Source organism: Equus caballus, chromosome 15, assembly GCF_041296265.1.
Source record: "Equus caballus isolate H_3958 breed thoroughbred chromosome 15, TB-T2T, whole genome shotgun sequence".
NCBI classification, from domain to species: domain Eukaryota; kingdom Metazoa; phylum Chordata; class Mammalia; order Perissodactyla; family Equidae; genus Equus; species Equus caballus.
Genome location: NC_091698.1, coordinates 61,981,001 through 62,002,178, shown reverse-complemented (window position 1 = coordinate 62,002,178; position 21,178 = coordinate 61,981,001). Strand labels below are relative to the sequence as shown.

General features: G+C 37.5%; 2 protein-coding genes across 25 annotated transcripts in view; one reads left to right on the top strand and one right to left on the bottom strand.

Moving 5' to 3' along the window:
* Positions 1 to 6,474, bottom strand: part of ASB3 (ankyrin repeat and SOCS box containing 3) — a 107,689-nt gene extending 101,215 nt beyond the window's left edge. For 3 of the 18 annotated variants that reach the window (XM_023618411.2, XM_023618410.2, XM_070234770.1), the window contains exon 1: positions 5,326 to 5,460. The gene's annotated coding sequence lies outside the window, so the exon portion shown is untranslated. Of the gene's footprint in view, positions 1 to 2,666; positions 2,809 to 5,061; positions 5,524 to 6,202 lie in introns of those variants that run through there. The other 15 variants (XM_023618402.2, XM_070234769.1, XM_023618403.2 and 12 more) reach the window with 11 other exon arrangements.
* Positions 5,514 to 21,178, top strand: part of ERLEC1 (endoplasmic reticulum lectin 1) — a 34,430-nt gene continuing 18,765 nt past the window's right edge. For 6 of the 7 annotated variants that reach the window (XR_011426444.1, XR_011426445.1, XM_070236337.1 and 3 more), the window contains exons 1-8: positions 5,514 to 5,875; positions 11,058 to 11,162; positions 12,306 to 12,386; positions 12,972 to 13,049; positions 13,191 to 13,254; positions 13,929 to 13,963; positions 16,054 to 16,277; positions 16,370 to 16,499. Coding sequence is in view for 5 of the 7 variants with exons in the window: in XM_070236337.1 (XP_070092438.1) it covers positions 5,666 to 5,875; positions 11,058 to 11,162; positions 12,306 to 12,386; positions 12,972 to 13,049; positions 13,191 to 13,254; positions 13,929 to 13,963; positions 16,054 to 16,277; positions 16,370 to 16,499 (927 nt within the window). In the remaining 2 variants the exon portion in view is untranslated. The remainder of the gene's footprint in view (positions 5,876 to 11,057; positions 11,163 to 12,305; positions 12,387 to 12,971; positions 13,050 to 13,190; positions 13,255 to 13,928; positions 13,964 to 16,053; positions 16,278 to 16,369; positions 16,500 to 21,178) is intronic. The other variant, XM_070236339.1, reaches the window with a different exon arrangement.

Here is a 21,178-nt window from a genome sequence, read left to right as displayed (position 1 = left end):
ATATATACCTTTAACTCATTTACAATTTACTTTTTGTATATTTTATAAGAGGATCTAGTGAGTTTTCTTATAGGTGGATAGCAAATTACACTAGCAGCCTTCATTAATTAAAACCCACCAAGGTGAAATGTCACCCTTGTCACAGATTAAACACAGATTAAGCCAAAGCCCCCCTCCTGAACTCAAATCAAATTATTTTTGATCTCTAGGTGTCTTGGGCTCATGCTCTTTCATCCACTTACAATAGGCCTTTCCCAGCTCTGTAAATCCAAATCCTACCATCTGTTAAGGTCCTATACAAATGCCAGGACTACCTTATTGATTTCCACCTTTCCTTCTTCTCATACCTTGCTAGAGGTAATCACCCCTTCCTTTGAATGTCCACAATACTTTATCTGTACATACCTAACAACATTTCTCACTTTTAAAACAATTAGTTATGTACAAGTCCTTTCTCTCTTTCTAGGTGGTAATGTTTTGGTGGACTAGATTTCTAAGTCATTTTTACAGCACCCTTAGTACTTAGGACAGCGCCTCCAAACCACATCTGTTAGATGAATACCTGCACAACTTTCTTGATCCCTCGCCAGATCTGCAGTTCTGCAGCTAACTGAAAATTGTTTCATTAAGAGTAACTCCCTTGTACGCAGAAAAGGGTAGCTCTGCCAAATAAAGGGGAATTTTTCTGGAATCCATGAATCAGAAAGTTAAAATAAATGAAATTTTAAATTATGTATTCTGTACCATATTCATATGAGAAAAAGTAAAGAGATATTAAATGAAATAATACTGAATATTTTTTCAAAATAACAATTTCTAGGCTATGATGGGGTTAATACAGATTTAGGACAAACTTCTACATATTTACATCCAAAATTCTCTACGATGATAACCCATGTGCATAATAATGACATCAGCGCAAGGTAAAATTAAGTGCCTTATGTATCATCAAAGATATAATGCAAAGAGGACCACTTGCAACATAGGCAAAGTAAGTATTCACTACATTGAAAAGTTTTGGAGTGCTAGAAAGGTCTCGTCTTGCCTAAACATCTTCCCACTCAGAGAGCTAATGCCTAAAAATTTACTATTAATATTCATGCCTTTCATTTAAGTCTAAACCAGTGGTTCTCAACCATGGGCCATTCTGCCTGCTAAGGGCCATTTGGCAATGTCGGCAGACATTTTTGGTTGTCACAACTAGGAAGGATGGGTTGCTACTAAGCATCCAGAGGACACAAGCCAGGATAATACTAAACGTCACACAACACCCAAATAGACCCTCACAACAAAGGATCATCTGGCTCAAAATGTCAATAGTGCAAAGGCTGAGAAACTCTGGTCTATATTCTGCCAAAATGCAAAAACATACTGTTTTTAACTTAACCTGCACCTCAGCAAGCCCTCCACTTCAATCCAATCCAATCAAGCCTTTTTTCCCTCTACTCCTCCTCCACGCTGCCAAATCCAGTGCTTACTTATCCTCATATACAACTCCTCAGCAGCATTTATTTGACTCAGCTACGCCCTGCTTCTTGAAACGCTCTTTCTCTTGACTTCCTTGATATCCCAGTTTCCTGATTTTCTTTCTGCTTTACTAGGCACACCTTCCCAGTCTATTTCGTTAACTCTTCAATGCTGTTCATTATCTAACGCTGCATTAACCCTTTTATCCCTTTGTTATCTTCATTTTTTCCCTAGATGCTCTCAGCCAGAACCATGGCTTTAACTACATCTACATCCTGATAATGCCAAAATTTGTAACACCAGCCCTGACCTCCCCCTTGAACTTCAGACTTATTTAACCAACTTTTAGTTCCACTTGGATGTCTAATTGATATCCAAAACTTAACATGTCCAAAACAGAAACCCTTGATTCAGAAATTATTGTTATTATAATCAAAATACCTGTCTAGTAAAATGCTAACAATTGGGGAATTTGGGTTTGATTCTCGCAACTTTTATGTAAGTTTGAAATTCTTTCAAAATAAAAAGTAAAACAAACAAAAACATATGGCTCCCAGGGCTGGCCAGGTGGCATAGTGGTTAAGTTCACACGCTCTGCTTCCGTGGCCCAGGGTTCGCGGGTTCGGATCCCAGGCACAGACCTACACCTCACTCATCAAGCCACGCTGTGGCAGCACCCCACATGAAAAATAGAGGAAGGCTGCCACAGACGTTAGCTCAGCGACAATCTCCCTCAAGCAAAAAGAGGAAGACTGGCAACAGATGTTAGCTCAGGGTCAATCTTCCTCACCAAAAAAAAAAAAAGGGGGGGGGTCCTATCAGTCCACATTTTGTTCTTCCCCTTCAGCAAATTGCACATCAATTCCTCATAAATATCTAGGCATCATCATTAGTTCATCTCTGTAAGAACATGCCACATTTAATCCACAGCAAGTTCAAGATGTTCTACCTGAAATATAGTCCAAATCAAGCCACTTCCCTCCATCTCCACTGCTACCAGCTTCCTATCTGGTCTCCCTGTTGCCACATTTGCCCCCTGTATTAGTTTCCTGGGGCTGCCGTAACAAACTACCACAAACTGGGCAGCTTAAAACAACAGAAATGTATTGTTTCACAGTTCTGGGGGTTAAAAGTCTGAAATCAAGCTGTCAGCAGGACCACACTTTCTCTGATATCTCTAGGGAAGGATTCTTCCTTACCTCTTCCTAACTTCTGGAGGTGGCTGGCAATCTTCAGTTCTTGGCTTGTAGACGCATCACCCCACTCTCTGCCTCCATCTTCACACAGCAGTCTCTCCGTATGTCTGCTTTGTGTCCAAACTTCCCTCTTCCTATGGAGACACTAGTCATGGGGTTAGGGCCCACCCTAACTCAGTATGACCTCATCTTAACTTGATTACATCTGCAAAGACCCTATTTCCAAGTAAGTTCACACTCACAGGTTCCAGGCACTAGGACTTTGGTATATCCTTTGGAGGAATGTGATTCAGCCCATAAGATCCCCTATACATAATCAGTTTTCCACACAGCAGCCATAGCGATCTTCACGAATGTACAGCAGGCCACGTCACTCTCCTGCCTACAGGTCTATGTCCAGCTGGCCTCCTACTGCCTCTCAAACTTCATCTCCTACCACTTTCCCCTTATGCTCCCCAGTGGCCTTCTTTCTGTCCCTCTAACGCACCAGGCTTATCCTTGCCTCAGGAAATTCGTGTGTGGCTTCCTCACCATTTCAAGTCACAGCTCAAGTGTCACTTCCTCACAGACATCTATTCTGACCATCTACCTAAGCAGCACATCCCACAGGTATTTTCTTTCACATAACCCTAGTTTTAAGCACTATGAACCATTACCAGAAATTATCTTCTTTGTCATTTATTTGTTAAGCAGCCCCCTTACTTGAATATAAGCTCTACTGAGGCAGATTCCATCGCTACCGCCCCAGAGACAAAACCAGGGTTGTACAAATATTTTTCATGTTTATTTGGTCAAATACATCTTTTTTCCTTCATGATTTCAGGATTTCCTATCTAACTTACCAAGATTATTTAACTATTCCCCTAATTTTTCTTCTATTGTTTTCTTTCTTTGCTATTGCTCATTTAAATATTTAATCCATTTGGAATTCATCTTTGTATAGTACTTGAGAAACAGGGGTCACCTCTGATGATTCCAACACAAAAAGTCTACAACTTCAAGAAATTCTGACCTATTCGATAAGGCTCAAACACTTCTGCAGGGCGTATGCAAGCTTCCCTGAACTGACCGCCTCTATTCCTCTATGGCACCAATCTCTGGCTGATGATTCCATCCCACCTGCCCTCTGACTATGTCAAAAAGTTAAAATGACCATCCAAAAGGATTATGCTTGAAATACACTTCCCCACCTGCCTTATTAACTCCTATAAATCCTTAAAACCCCAGTTCTAATGTCACCTCTCCTGGAAGCCTTTCCTATCCTTGTTTATATCTTCACTCTAATATCCCCCTACTGTATAATCTGTAGTACCTGCCTCATAATGTGTACATTTAAGTACTTAGCCGAGTGCCTGTCACAGAGTAAATGCTAAATAAATGTTAACTATTATTATTATTGCCGTGATAGGTCACAATTATTTGTTTGTGTAATCTCCCTTGCTAGACCACGAGAGAGAGGACAGAGACCCATTTATTTGCCATTTTACCCATCCCAGTGATTTGGCACATATTGAAGCATTAATAATAAGTGATAAATAAATTAACGAACAACACCTCAATTCTAGAACAAGGTAAATTTCTTTGATACTGTGGATTCCTTATGTTCAAAAAGAGAGGAATCTTTAAGATGAAAAATAGACTGCTCTGGGCCAGCCCCAGTGGCCCAGCAGTTCAGTTCAGCGCACTGGCTTTGTGGCCAGGTTCAGTTCCCAGCTGGGACCTACAATACTCTGTTAGTGGCCATGCTGTGCTGGCAGCCCACATACTAAAAAACAGAGGAAGACTCGCATGGATGTTAGCTCTCAGTGAATCTTCTTCAGTAAAAACTAAATAAAATAGACTGCTCTGCCTGCTTTTGGATTTGGTTCAAATTCGAGGGGTGGGAGAGAGGCAGATCTAGCAAGAAAGTCTAGCTTTTCCCACCTCCTGAAAGACAATAATAGGTGCTCTATGGCTAACATCGTATAACTCATTATACTGGACATTAAAACAATGGCATTTTTCAAAAGAAGAGTAAGAGAACCCAAAACTTTTTGTCTTATTTTGAAAGCAGTCAGACGTGTCTTATCCTCGTGTGAGTTCATAACCTCACATTCACCTGGCCCTGAACCTCACATAAGGAAACTTAGGAGCTTCCTTGATAAAATAACCCAACACTTCAACTCTGAGTTGAAGGAGGAGCCTCACGTCAGGTAAACACGTAGGAGCTGTGAAGTCTCCCTGCCCTCCCACGAGGAGAGTCTCCGTCCACGCCCACCTCGGAGAACCACAGTGTTCTGAGACTGGGGGACGACAGGCTTCCTCAGCTCCGGCCTCCCCTAAGCCAGGGCTGCAGAAGCGGAGCAAACTGCCCTGCGTTAATCGGCAGCTGCTCAGTACTGAGAGGACCACAACTCACAGAAGAGGCGGAGAGAAGCTTCAGGCGGGAAAGATGAAGTGTACGGATGCCACACGCAGAGAAAGAAGAGCAGCGAGAGGGGCGATCCGTCAGGAACACTGCCTCTTCTCACTTCTCATCGGTACCTCGAATGTTTGCATGCCCAGACCAGCACCCGTCCCGCTCACACTTTTCTTCCCGCTCCAGGGCGGGCCAGGCCGCCGCCCACCCGCTGGAGAGCAACGCGGGCGGCTGCAGCGAAAGGCCGCCGCCTCCCGGACTCACCGGCTCTCCGTGCCGCCACTTCGCCACCGAAAAGGCTGCTGCAAGGCCGGGTCTTCAGGCGTCCCCTCCCGGGAGGCAGCCGCGTTCGATCCCCACCGCGAGACTGCGGTTGTGGGAGGCGAGAACAGCCCGGCCGGTGTCCCGGCTTCCGTAGGCGAACGGCTCGGCGGCCCCGGATGTTGATATGCTCTCTGCCCCGGAAACGGTGGCGGGAGGCCCAAGTGGGTGGAGGCGGTGTTGCCGGCCTCTCCGGAAGGAGACGTGGCGGCGGTTGGGCCCGGGCTGCCTGGGCGGTTGGTAGTCCCGCCGCCTCCTTCTCCTCCTCCCCCTCCTCTCCTCTATGGGCAGAGGAGGCTGTGGCGACGGCTGGAGAAGTCGGCGGCGGAGGATGGAGGAAGGAGGCGGCGGCGCGCGGAGCCTGGTCCCCGGCGGGCCAGTGTTATTGGTCCTCTGCGGCCTCCTAGAGGCGTCCGGCGGCGGCCGAGCGCTCCCCCAGCTCAGCGATGACATCCCTTTCCGTGTCAACTGGCCCGGCACCGAGTTCTCTCTGGTCAGTGCCCTCGCGAAACCCGTAGCCATATCTCTTCCTCCTGTCGCTAAGAGTTCTGCCCCTTCCCCCTATTCGCTACGCTGTTTTCCCCTTGAACCGCCTCTGCAGGCGCAAGCCTCCTTCCCCAATCCAGAGTTTCATTTACCCCACGTTCATTCATTCATACAGCAAGTATTTATCGAACACATCGTGTGGACGTGCCCCCCATGCTAAGCCTTGGGGATCCAGCGGTCACCTGCTCTCCTCTTTTTAAAGGTCTCACTAGACCTTGCTTACCAACACTCTGCCCTGTGGAAGAAGCTTTCCACGTCAGGCGCACACATTTACCTTCTTTGGAGAGTCAGTTGCGCCTCTTCCTTCCCCAGCAGCCTTCTTTCCTTCAGGATTACACATCATCGTACCCACACAGCCAGGAGTACTGCAGATACGAGCTCCCTCTCTCATAGTCGCTCTTTCTTGCATACACACTCACACGTCTACATCTACACACAGCTCTTCCTTTCAAAGTTGTTTCTGAGAGGGTTATTTGTCCTGTGAGATGTTAACGACGCTCTATGCAGAATATCCTTTACAGTTTTGAGGTATTACGACTGTTATTTAAGACCCCAGAACGCAAGGTTTTATGATCCGTTTTCCTACAGTGAAGAACATACTTATGACCTCACAGTAGTGAAAATTTGCAGTCTTTCTGTCTTTGGAGAGGAGACTGATGGAAAGTCTTCCTATCCACGTGTAGCTACTGCAGGCCAATAAATGTTGTGCTCTTATGATACTTACCATGTAGTAATTAATTCATTTATTTCAAATTGAAGTCCTAGAAAATGAAATTTTTTAAAAAAATTATTATTCCAATTACTTAAAGTCATTCCACTTGGGAGATTATTTAAATATGTTGTTCTGTTACTATAAGTGGTACCGTGACATCAAAACAAGATTTACCAGGATAACAGATGTCATCATTACCACAAGAGCTTTCTATTTGCAAATATTAGTTTTTGCTAATATTTCACACCTGGTTTGTTTCTCTTGCCCTCTCTTTTCTGTTCCACTGTTCTGGTAGTTCAGTGGTTCTTGAATTTATCTAAGTAAATATTTCTCTGGGAAGCCAGGTTTATCTTTACATTAATGCCATGAAATACTAATATACTAAAATACATAAAAATTTGTTATAAGTCAGATATAGCTTTAGCAGGCTTAGGGTGAGAATACTTTAGTCCAACCTCTGTTATTGTTTCCAAAGACACATTTGGAATGAACATGACAAAATTTAAAGAATGTGGTCATTAAAATTTTTTACTCTTTCACCTTTTTCTTTTTAGGCTGCCCTGAAAACTTACTGACCTATAAGTGGATGACTAAAACTAGCCTTTTTAGAGGTTACTACCAAATTGTCATTCAGTCTTCTTGCTGGCACGGATGTTTCTTGGCTAAAAAGAGGTTATGGAGAAAGATCTCAGTCTTAGTGTATGTTATACCAACCTTTCACATATCTATCAATTTTATTTTGAAATTTGGTTTTTAATTACTTTTCTTTGGCAATGCAACATAATCTAAGATGGGCACATTTGACAATTTGGGGAGAAAAATTTTTTTCTTTTTTTTTTAGTTTGAGTTATTTTGAGAAAATTCTAGAGACATTTTTCTGAGTTGGCAAAAGGTCTGTGACCTTCAGGCAAAAATAAGTCCTAAGAGTTATTATTATTAGTCTTTTGATTTTTTTTCATACTTTTCTAATCTTAAGGCTTCCCTTACCTACTTTATGTAGTTGCAACTACAGCCCTCCTCACCTGGCCCTGTCATTTTTTTTTTATGGGCCAGTTGGTTGGACATTTGTGTATAACTCAGCAGCTGTATGAACTAGGATAAGGGCCTTTATCTCTCTAACATCTGAAATTGGAAGAAACTATATTAGAAGATTTTAATGTTTTTTTAGCTTTAGAGTTCTTCCGTGCTTTAAATCATCTTCCTATTCAGATATATCAAAACAATACATAATCTTTACAATCTTGCTGTCAACTTTTCTTAGAAGAAGTATTAAGCACCAAAAATGTGTACGTTTTTTAATGTTTACATTAATTAATGATTATTATATTCTTTGTTTACTGGTTTTTAGCATTCAGTTTTGGTTTTGTGTATATATTTTCCTTCAAAAATACTCAGGTCATTAAAGTGTTCAGTTATTCCTTACTTCACAGATTTATGGATTTCACAAAAGAAAACCAGAAAATAAGCCTAATTTTCTCTCTACTTCTGTTGTTAATATAGAAATGTATTCCTACTCAAAAACTTTCCCCAAATCACTACACTTGGGAAGAAGGGTGACCACCTGTCTGTTTCCAAACATATACATTGGCAAGTTATGCCCCTGAGTTTATTTTAGAGCTTCTCCTAACATAGTTTTCTCTCTCATCCTCTGAATATCTTAATTCCTCCAGACTCATGTCAAGCATTAGGAATTTCTTCCTTGTCAAGATGTTATTAAAGTCCCTAAACCTTAAAGTACCATATTCCCTTTGATTAGTTTCATTATATTGAAATCTGATTTTTATCAAATCACTAATATTACCTCTTACACTGAAAATACTTTCAGGTGTTAAGTTTTATAAAACAAGTTTTTACACTATCTGTAATTCTGTACGTTCAGAATTTATTATATTTCATTTTCTTAAAAAAGAACCTGTTTCACAAAATCAGAAGGAAGCATTTTAGTAGTAGATCAAAAAAAATTTTAACTTAGAAAATCACAAAAGGTTAACTTTTTCCCAGTAATTTTTCTTATGAAAAAGTAAGGTAAAGTTGGTTTAAAATTTTTACTTTGTGATCCAATAAGTGGCTCACTATTTCAACAAAGAGTTTTCAGATGGAGAATTGCTGCTTGGTCTACTTTATTAAGAGGAAAGCAACTCTTCCTAAAGTAATGAATGACAAATCTTTGCATCTTCAAACAAGAATACTGATGGCTTCTGTTTCTTGTTACCCCTGACCTAGACCTTAGAAACAATAAGCAGAAGAATGGATTTATTTTACTTTTAGACATAAAACCCAAGAGTAGCTTTTATTACGAAGAAAGAATTGTCTTCCTTTCTTTGCTGTGGTTCCAAACAAGCAGTTCCTTTTTCCATTGTTAGCATTGTGGTGAACATTTTAGTAAATGAGTCCATATTACTGTAGAATTCAACTCTGAACGTTATAGTTACAGATACTTCACAAATAGAGGTGAATACATTCACATGATGTGCTACTGTCTGCTTTCACAACAGTATAGGAATGATTTGATGAGACTTCAGGCCATCCATTGCTAAGTGAATGTGAGTCATGCTTTGCACAACTCCCTATCGTATTCTGAACATATCTGAAAAACATTGAAAGGTGTTATAAATGTTATGTCATAGCAATTTGTTAGCACAACTGAATAAATGCTTCTAAGGATGCTTTTATCATAAATTTGGCTTTGCAACTCTCACTTCCAAATCTCTTTCCTTTCCCTCTTCACTTATAATGGTCTTTTAAACAAGGATCCTTGGCCATAATCCAGGAGTCTATCTAGTAATCTAAAAACATTTTGAAAGTTCATTCAAATAGAGTCATGAGTCACTTAACCACAGGGATAGGTTCTGAGAAATACATCATTAGGCAATTTCATGTTGTGTAAACACCTTAGAGTGTACTTAAACAAACCTAGATGGTATAACCTACTACACACCTAGGCTATATGGTACTAATCTTATGGGACTTGCATCGTGTATGTTATCCACTGTTGACCGTCGTTATGCAGGACGACTGTTAAAACATTCAGGAGCACACAGAATATGGAACCAGTCTGCTTGGGGTCAACTCTGGGCTGTGCTACTTTCTAGGTGTGTTACCTTAGACAAATTATGTAAGCTCTGGGCTCCAGTTTCCTTTTCTGCAAGATGGGAAGAATGCTTATTTTAAGGATCAATGAGTTAAATGTAAAGGACTTAAAATGGTACTGTCAGAGCTAATACAGCTAGTATTTGCTACTGTTTTTTGTTTGGTTTTATTGTCTTGGAAAAACATTGCCCTAATTTGCATTTGTGTTTAAGATGACTGGTGTCAAGTAGTACTGGTTTTATTATGGTTAAGAGTTGTTAGTGTTAAATTGCGAAAAGAGCAGAGTACTTAATAAGAGGGGTTCTTTTCCTTGCCAGGGATAACCAATTAGTATAGTGATTTCAGTCACGTAGGAAGAAAAAAGTTGAGAGAACTGAATTATCACAGAACCCATATCATAAACTGTGAAAACCTCTGCCTTTGTAGTTAGTGACATATTAGCTATCACAAAGCAGAGATTTCTTTTTAGTTAGGTAATATCAGTTATATTATTTGGAATGTTCATTTGAATTACATTGGTTCATATTTGATTTATGAATTGTTTGGTTCTATAATGTAGAAAGCTTTTAAGAATAGTTTTGTTGATATATACCAGAGTGTGGGCAAGCTGCACCTTTGGGCTAGCCCACCAGCTGTTTTTGTAAATAAAGTTTTTTCAGAACATGGCATGCCTGTTCATTTTCAGTATTCCCTTTGCACTTTCTTAGTACAGTGGCAGAGTTGGGTAGTTGCAACAGAAACCCTATGGCCCACAAAGCCTAAAATACTATCTGGCCCTTTACAGAAAAAGTTTGCTGACTCATGGTATATACTTAAAAAAAAAAGTTGTCAGCACAGAGGATCCCTAGTAATTTTTGTTTTAAAAGTAATTTATCCATTCATTATCCAAATATGAAAAATACTGCACTATATGTTCGAGTGTCCCATCCAGCAGAATTGAGAGTACATTTGTAAAATGCTGTAGATTCTCATATCTAGGTGGTAATTGTTAGTAGGAGTAATTAGTATTCATTGATGGTGTATCCATGAACATTCGTTGCCTCTCAATGCTTTTTAATCCATATTTTGACTTCAGTCTCTTGCATTACTACTTTTTCTTTATACTCCAAATTTATTTTTGTTCGTTTTTTTCTGTTATATTTTAACAGCAGGATAAAGTTTGTCATCTTCATTTTGTCATTAAAATACATGTAGAATTTTTTCCCTGTTTTTCAAATTTGTTTTAAAAATCCTCTGTTGATGAATTAGTTTGACCTAGGACTGTAAGTTATTCAAGCTAATACAGTTTAGCCAGAGAAGGGTTAAATGTTGTTTGTTCTATTCCTAGCCTACAACTGGAGTTTTGTATAAAGAAGATAATTATGTCATCATGACAACTACACATAAAGAAAAATATAAATGCATTCTTCCCCTTGTGACAAGTGGGGATGAGGTAAGTTTTTATAAATATATTGATAATCCCTATTACCAAAGATATTTATTTAAAACATTGCAACCACATACTTTAAAATAAAATTGAATGACAGGTTTCTCAATAACCCCATTTTACCATAAAAATAGTAATCACTTTTATTATTCCTGAAGTCTGTGATTTTACAGTTCAGCTTAGAAAACTTAGCAACCAATTACTAATGTTTTGAATGAAAATCTAACTCCATGCTTTTCTTTTATAGAAATGAGAGTTTTGCACAAGATATAATTTTTTTAAATGTGTATGTGACATTTTTTATACAGAATTGCTAATAAATAAACTTATAGGTACCTTATGTTTTCTCACTACCTTAACTCATGCCCGTTTCTTCCTCCTAAAATGCCCTAACTGCCTCTTATCCATCCTTCAAGGCAATGACTTCTTTCAAGATGAAACAGGAGAGGCAGCATGGTAAAATGGAAAGGACACCAGCCTAGGAGCCAGGAGGCTGAGGTATAGGCTACAGTTAGCTGTGGAACCTTGAACAAATTTGAAACTCAATCCCTCCACTCAATAAATTTATTGAACCAGTTATATAATATTTTCATGATCTGTAAAATGGAAATATTAAACTCATTGAGTGCATTTTTAGGTTTTGTTCATATTTGAAATCTGTGCAGGGCAGCTATCTGTTTCATTTTGTTTTCAACCTCCTTAAGACACAAATACACACACGCGCAATCACACACATATATATGGCATTCAAGTCTGAAATGTAAAAATATATAGAAAACTGAGAAGTACCTTAAAACTTTCCAATATATTCTACAAGATTCAACTACTCTGAGGCTTTCATAGCTAGAATTTGTGTTAGATGCAAGCATTTCAAAATTCTGAAATAGGTTTATAAGAATTGTTCAGGAAACTGAAACTCAAAAACCTTTGTTGAAGAGAAGAAAGAATGGAAGATTATTCTATGGCTCCATATATTATACTTCAATTCTTTTGAAAGAAGTGGCTACCATAGGATCTTATTAAAGTTTTTGACTTTTTTCCCTTTTATTTCCAAGCATTTGTGATTTGACCAATGAGTTAATGCCCAAACAGCAGAGTTGGATGACGTTCTAGAATAACTGTCATTATTAAACTCTAGTTCTTTCTTAGGAAGAAGAAAAGGATTATAAAGGCCCTAATCCAAGAGAGCTACTGGAGCCACTATTCAAACAAAGCAGTTGTTCCTACAGAGTATGTATTTTATGTTCACTTGATAACTAGAAAATAAATTTCCAGCAGCCTTCCAATAGACCCTTGAAATAATTCTGCACTTCTTTTTACTTTATAATGTTGTATCAAATTTTTAGTTAGTTGTAAATCTAAGTTAATGCTTAATAATATTTTGTTCATTTAAATTCCTATTTAGTAAATGCAGCAGATACCCAGTAATACCAATATTAATTAATACCACTTGCCAAACTGCTTTGAATGTTTTTCAGATCAAGAGAAGATTTCCTTATGTATAATTTTAATTAAAAAATACTAATTGTTATTTTTTAAGCTGTGTAGGAATTGATCCTTAAGCCAGGTCGTAGTTAGACCCCAAAGATATTCTAAACCTATTTCCTTCATAGAATTTTCACATAGAGCTAATTAGTAAAAACAATGAATAGGCTTCAGAAATTTCACATTTTTGTGAGGCATAATAATGAATATAATTTCGTGAAAGCTTACTCTAAATCTTGAGGGACATCTACTCACCTACTTAAAATATCAAAAAGTAATTCAATTGAGTTATATGGCTTTTATGTATTTAAATACATCCATCTTTCTTAGATTGAGTCTTATTGGACTTATGAAGTATGTCATGGAAAACACATTCGGCAGTACCATGAAGAGAAAGAAAGTGGTCAGGTATGTTTTTCTTCAAAATTTGAAGTATGGAACATTATCAAATGAGAACTTTAGTAATGAGATTGATGGTTTTAAAGTTGTATTCTTGAAATATGTATTTGCAAAATACTTACTATATTTTTATTTTATTTTTAAATATAGAAAGTAAATATTCATGAATACTACCTTGGGAATATGTTGGCTAAGAACCTTCTATCTGAAAAAGGTTTGTTTCTACCAAGTGGTTTGATAGTAATGCTGGAATTTGGTTTAAAATATATGTGCAAATTGGAATTTAAAAGATTTTGCTGGAGACTGTATGCATTTTAAAACGCTAAAATAAATTTCTGAACAGTCCCTTAGGGAACTTTTTCAAAGAGATCTTTGTATTATTTTTGCCTTAACAAACATGGCTTTTTCCTAACTATTAATAAATTTTTTTAAATATGGCAGGATATACATGTTAGTGCCATATTTATATAGTATTATTCTTTTGCTTGGTTTAAGCAAAGTTTTTATATATGAAAATAGACATGTAGATGTAGCCCTCAAATTATGAAATATTTTTATTAATCTAATAGCAAATTGGTCAACTAATTTAAGATTCAGCATTTTACTAAGATAAAAAATACTTCAAAAGAAACTCTTGCAGCCTGTTCTTATGCCTCAAATAGAGTATTTCCTAGGTAAAGATGTAAAGATTAAATATGACTGTTTTTTCAAACAAAACCATTTCAAGGAAACTAGCTAAAAGTAGTACGATAAAAATTACATGTATGTTTTGAGTCTTTAGAAAGAAGTGTAAAGTTACAAAGTTGATTGAAGACTTAGTCATTTATATCTTACATATAAGTCCCTGGTCATTCTTTACACTTACCTTGCTCTTATATTATTCCACAGAACAAGAAGCAGAAGAAAAAGAAAAATCTAAAGAGGCAAGTGACAACTGTTGATTTTTCACTCCTAACATGTATTGTTAGTGAGGCATGTATTTATATAACTTAATTGATAGAATATAGCCAAGTGTTACTTTAACTGTATATCAGGTACCTCAAAGGATTGAGTCAAAGAATATTTACAATGTTAGGTTTTTCTGAGAAAAGTTATGCTATGATCCTTTTACTTACTTTTAAGATCATACAAAAATAAATGAGTCTACCAAAGATGTCTGGGAAAGTTTCTATGATAGCATTATGTCACTTGCATGCTTAGCAGTCATTCCCTCTATTTAACTTTAGAAACAATTATAAGAAGAGTTTTGCATTTTTTCTGTTGTTTGGTTCCTATCTCCTGTGGGTACAACAGATAAACTATACATGCAAATAATAAGCTACCAGACTGCAAGCATCTTAAAAGCAGGGACTGTCTTTTTATCTCTTTACTCAGCAGTGCAAAGCAGAGTGCCAGACATAATGTAGCACTTCATAAATGTTTATTGACTGTGAATGCATAATTGATGACTGAAAACTAGGATTGTTTAAAAAGAATGATTCCTTATGATGCCAAATCCTAATTTTTAAGTGCCCAGGTAGTTCAGGGAATGCTTTCTGAATGCTAAGAATTTCCATAGAGTTTAAGCAACTTATTGATAGAGGATAGTTTATAACTGGTTTCATATCAAAGTGATACTTTTATTGGAAGTAAAATGAAATGGCAAAAGGCCTTAAAAATTACTTAAAGGTATTCCTTTTTTTTTTTTTTTTTTTTTTTGCTGAGGAAGATTCACCATGAGCTAACATCTGCTGCCAATCTTCCTCTTTTTTGTATGTGAGCAGTCACCACAGCATGGCCACTGACAGACGAGTGGTGTAGGTCCCTAGCTGGGAACCAAATCCAGGCTGCTGAAGTGGAACGCACCAAACTTAACCAGTAGGCCACCAGAGCTGGCCCTGGATTCCTGGAATTTACAAGGGTGACTTTGGGGGGAATTGATAAGCTGAGCATAGACACACATAGCATTGCTATTTTAAAAGATTTCAATTTTACACACTACTTTTGAAATAAAATATTTAGCAAGATGGAATTCAAAGTGTGAAATGATCTAGGAAGAGGAAGAAAAGTATAAGGGAAGAAAACTAATATTTATTGAGCCCCAATTTATAAGCCAAATACTGTGAACCAGGATTTTTCTAATTCCAGAAACTAGCATGAAAATAGCAGAGGAAAAATCGTAAAATACTTTTCCTGGAAACGTTTATTTATTGCCCATTTTCGACATGGCACTGACAGGGTACCAAAGGGATACAAGATGAGCTCCCTGCCTCCAAAGAGCTTGCTTAAAGATGTTATTAAGAGGACCTTTTTGAATCCTTTACAGTAGATTTTTCTTGTGTTTATGTAGATAAAACTATGGGAGCTAGCTCCTTAATAATCCTTGTCTTCTGAAGTGATCTCCTTTGTTCCGTGAAAATTTCATTTGTCTTTTGCTGGCCTTGAATAGATTTATACAGTTTACATTCTGAAAAATATGTTTGTTAATATTAATAACAGGGAAGAAGAGTAAGCAGATTGATGAACCAGTACAGTATTTAGATTCCTGTCTTGGAAGATAGTGTTTTCCCATGTAGTCCCACTTTTTGATAAATCAAACTTCAGACCTCTAGAACCTAAACTATAGCACAGCCATTCACTGTGAGTTCAGTGAAGAAAGCTCTGACCAGCCCAGTATAGTAAGTTCCCGTGTTCTATCGTAGTCACTTTCTTTAGAACTGATGAAAATAAATCATATAATTGTGATACTATAACCTTTTTTATAAAGGTACATTTACTTAACATCTTAATTTTAGCGCCAAATAAAAATTTTCTTTTTTGCTGCGTTAAACTAGCTCTGAAAATATGTCTTTGCTCAAATAAGAATTTATGAATCAAAAGACTATTAGAGGGAGAACTTACAGAAAATATGGAAATGTTACCTTTCAGTTTGTAAATAAAATGTAGTTTTCTTCCTTTCAGAATAAGTGCTTCTCCCATCCTCACGCCCGCCTCCATTTCTAATGAAAAGTCTGTCTTATACTCTTTTTTTAAGATTCCCACTAAAAATATCGAAGGTCAGATGACACCCTACTATCCTGTGGGAATGGGAAATGGTACACCTTGTAGTTTGAAACAGAACCGGCCCAGATCAAGTACTGTGATGTACATTTGTCATCCTGAATCTAAGCATGAAATTCTTTCAGTAGCTGAAGTTACAACTTGTGAATATGAAGTTGTCATTTTGACACCACTCTTGTGCAATCATCCTAAATATAGGTAGGATGTGGATTTATTATTTTAAACATGAAATGCATACATGCTTTAAAGTGTCATATGCTTAGTTTTAATGCTTTGTTCTTACTGAATAGATTCAGAGCATCTCCTGTGAATGACATATTTTGCCAGTCACTGCCAGGATCACCATTTAAACCCCTCACCCTGAGACAGCTGGAACAGCAGGAAGAAATACTAAGGGTGCCTTTTAGGAGAAATAAAGAGGTATGAGAATTATCTAATGGTATTTTCTCAGTGCTTCCTTTTCCAAATTTCAAAGCAAATACCAATATTTTAATGATTTCTGTAGTATAGTAATAGTAATTTATTTTCCTGACTCAAAATTTTAAATTCCAATGCTTTTCAGTAATTTTAATTATTTTCCTTACTCTAGCTCTTCTCAGAAACTGTTTTAGCATTCTCTTACACTCATAATTTCATAATATTTTAAAGTTTGACATCCTCTTTATTGTAGTTTAATTTTCAGCTAGTTGACTGGACTTCCCAGCTAGGCCTCTTGAAAAATTAGACTACACCCCATCTCCTAATGCTTTATTTATTCTTCAACTCATTGCTATTTGTCACCAAACCATCATTCTTCTAAAACTGTTCTTACTAAGGGCAGCAGCAGTCTTGGTTCTAAATTTGCAGGACATTTGCATAACTTGATCTTAGGAGCATGAACCCTGAACATTTGGAGCTTGACCTTTTTTGCCACCTTTTACTTCAGGATATTCTCTCTGGTTCTCTCTGGTTTTTTTCTCTTATGTACTAGTTCTTCCTCTGCTTCTTGCCCCTTAAAATGTTGAAGTTCCCCTATCCATAGCTGCCTTCTGTTCTTATTGTGCATAGTCTCCTTAAGTGAGCTCATCCATGCCCATTCTATCAACTGCCATTTAAATGCCCATGAGTTCGAAATATACATCTTCAGCACTGATCTATCTCCTGAAGTCAAACCTCAGTCACAATAATTAACATATATTGAGTCTTAACAGCTATTATCTAATCCTCACAACAACCTACAAGATGTACTATTATTATATTCCCTTTTTTTTTTTGGTGAGGAAGATTGGCCCTGAGCTAACATCTGTTGTCAGTCTTCCTCTTTTTTGCTTGAGGAAGATTGTCGCTGAGCTAATAACATCCATACCAATCTTCCTCTATTTTGTATGTAGGATGCCACCACAGAATAGCTTGATGATGTGTGTGTAGGTCCACACCCAGGATCCAAACCAGTGAACCCCAGGCCACCCAAGCAGAACACGTGAACTTAACCACTATACCTCTGAGCCAGCTTCTGTTATTATCGTCGTTGACAGATTTAGGGAACTGAGGTTCACAGAGGGGAAGCGACAAGTGATCACTTGGAGAATGGAATCGAAATACTCTGATTCTAGAGCCTGTCCTCTTAACTACTTCTCTGTGCTGCTTCTCCCTTTTGATATGCTACTACCTTCCCTCTTCATCTGCCTATTGAACATAACGGTATACATTTTCAATAATCTCAAGCTCATCGTTTGTTTTTTCTTTCACACCGACCCTTTTCTTGTCTTTCTCATTGTGTTTAAAGCACTGCGCTCTACCCAATTGTCCAAGTCAGAAACCTAAGTCAGTTTTCCTACCTCCCTCTTGATTCATCTCTAACTCTAATCGTTCACCAAATGCTATCAGTGTTATCTTCTAATTGCTTTTCAGATCTGTCCTGTCATTAGTTCAAGACTTCATCATTCCTAGGACCGGAAACTAGTCTCCTCACACATCCCCTTTCTAATCCTTCCCATACAACTGATAAAATACTCTTTCTGAAATGAAAAGTTGATTATGTATTTAATCCTTTGGTGGTTAACATAATCTATACTTCAGGATAAAATCCTTGCTCATACAATGACTTTATCAAAGGAGAATACAGGCCCCCTTGTGGTCTGACTTCAGCCTTATCTCGCATAACCATTCCTTTTATCCCAGCTATTTTGAACAACTCAGAGTTTCCTAAAAGTACCACGTTCTTTCCAACCTCCTTGCCTTTGGATATACTGTTTTCCCTCTTCTGTTGCCTTCTCCCCTTCCTCCAGTATACCTGATAAACTTCTACTTAGGCTTGAATATGAGCTTCCATTGTCATTTTCTTTGCAAATGAGCCAGGACTTCTAATGGATTACCCCAAGAAGAGAGGTTAGTGTTTCCTCTTCTGTGATCTTGTATTTTATTCAGTCCTCCATTATAGCACTTGTATGGCTAAAATTGGTTGTTTTTCCTATGGTTCTTACATTAAAATGGAGGGAGAATAAACTATGCTTTCATTACTTTGGGGTTTCCAGCTCCTTGCATGTTACCTGCTGTGCTGTATATACTTATCAATGGTTTAAATTAACTAACATGGTTAGTTTGGTTTAATTAACTGCATGGCCTGTTTATCCCCTTCCTCTTGAGTACTTATTGCGAAGGTATTGCTGGGCTCTTTGTGGATGTAGTGAACACCACCATTCTGATAGGAGGGAAAATTTTCTTAACATTCATCTGCATTTGATTTGAAATGCTGTATTAAAAGATTGGAGATGGAGTTCTCTTCTGGTCTTCCCCTTAGATAGTACAGTACTTAAAAGTCAGCTCCATCAAAATGCTTCACAAATCCCAACTTTAATTACTCTTCAAGGAAGAAGTGCCAGTTTACTTTTCTTTAATTAATGTGTTTCATCTGCCAGTTGAGAAAGATTTTCTTTAAAAAGCTACAGATGATAATGCTTTTAAAATACTTAGGATCTTTAGAGTACATGTTGTATATGAAAATCTTAGATAATACTGTAGCATGAGTAGTTACTTAAAACTGATCATCTTTTTTTCAGAGGTTTTTATAAATCTAGTTTATTACACATAACTGTTCTTTTAAAAATTGATAATTAGCATATAGTTTGCCTTTTAAGAGTGGATCAAGCTTTACTATAAAGAATTTTTTTCTCTTTTAAACAAAAATACAAATCTGGCAACCAGAATTTTGGTTTGGTGTTCTGCCCGTGTTATTATATTACATTAATATGGAGATTACTGCACTATTAAGCACTATTAGGAGTCCATTTTATGAATTTCCAAACTCTACTACAAAAACTACTATCATCTTGCTTTTATTGAAACAATTTACCTTAAAAATGAAAGTTAATATTCTGTCCACAAGGATGGTCATACTTCTGTTCTTTTTATGTCTTGTTCTTATCTCAGCTGCAAGTTTCACTGGGCAGTATTATTGTTTTTCTTCACTAACCTCACTATACATCTCATGTATTATAAGTAATTTCTTTAGTCTATTATACCTTAGCTCTGTAGGAGCATTGACTATGTCTGCTTCATTTTTTTTTTTTTTTTTTTAAAGATTTTATTATTTCCTTTTTCTCCCCAAAGCCCCCCGGTACATAGTTGTATATTCTTTGTTGTGTGTTCTTCTAGTTGTGGCATGTGGGACGCTGCCTCAGCGTGGTCTGATGAGCAGTGCCATGTCCGCGCCCAGGATTCGAACCAACGAAACACTGGGCTGCCTGCAGCGGAGCGCGCGAACTTAACCACTCGGCCACGGGGCCAGCCCCATGTCTGCTTCATTTTTAATATTCATCACTTAAAATAGTGCCAGGAGCATAGTAGACTCTGAATGTAGAAAGAGTTATACATAAAATTCAAGGTCCTTTCAAAAAATAAGAAGCCATCTTGGCAATCTTTGTTCTTCCTTACTATTGGAGGAGAGAGAGGAAGGTCATTGGTTTCTAGCATAACCATCCAATGACTCTTACTAGCTGAAATAGAAGAAAAGAACCACAATTGGTCAATGGCAGCTACAGTAGATGAAAAAGTAGACACCGTGTCCACTATACATTTACCGGAAACTCGTTTACTATTTAATTTTTTAAATTATTTCATTCAATTATAAGTGGTACACTCGCTTCTTCACTTCTAGTCTATATTCATTTCCTCTCCACTCACTGTCAATACCCAGTTAATTACCAGGTTCTAACTCATTAACCTCTTGCATAACTATCCTCTTCTCTCCACCCTACCTCTGTCACCCCCTTACTTTAGATTCTCTTCATCTGTGGCCTGGGTGACTGCAGCTCCTAACTTGGCTCCCCACCTCCAGATTTGTTCTTACTGTTCCTTCTTCCCTGCCCCTGCTAAAGTAATTACTTAAAAATCTGATCACGCCATATCTTTGCCTAAAGTCTGTAAGATAATGTCCAAACTTTCTTAGTATTATATACTTTTCCACCATATAGTACCTGCTTATCTCTTTAGTTTTAAATATCATACCATACCCCACATCTTTGCTCTTGCTTCTTCCTCAGATTTACACAAATATGCACATACAAAGACATAAAGCACATATACAGAAAGTCACATAAATCACCAGTTATTATTCATGTTTCAAGAATTAATCAAGGGTTTTCTCTTTGTGAAGTCTTCATGTTTCACTTCTTTGTCAAAGTCTGTTTGAATCACCCCTACCTCTGTGCATCTGCTGTTCCCTCCACCATTATTAATTAGCGTCTTCCTTTACTAAATTGCAGCTTCCTCCAGGACAACACCAGGTCCTGCTACATTTGAATTATTATAACTAATATTCATATTCACTCCCACTCAGGTCCTCTTTATTGCGCTTGTTATCCTTCCTTTATGCTTAGTAACCAAATTTTCCAAAACTAACTGTAGAGACTCAAGATCTAACAAGTAGCAAAGTACTTAATAAGAATAGTGAGACAAAGTAATATGAAATGGAAATTATCCCTGTATGTCAAGAATGGCCACCATACCTCTAACTGGTAGATGGAACTCACATTTGTCTAGAGCTTTGTCTATTAAGTGTTGCAAATTCATTTTCTTAAAACACATTAAAAATGAATGGACAGCTTTTATTTTCCAAATTT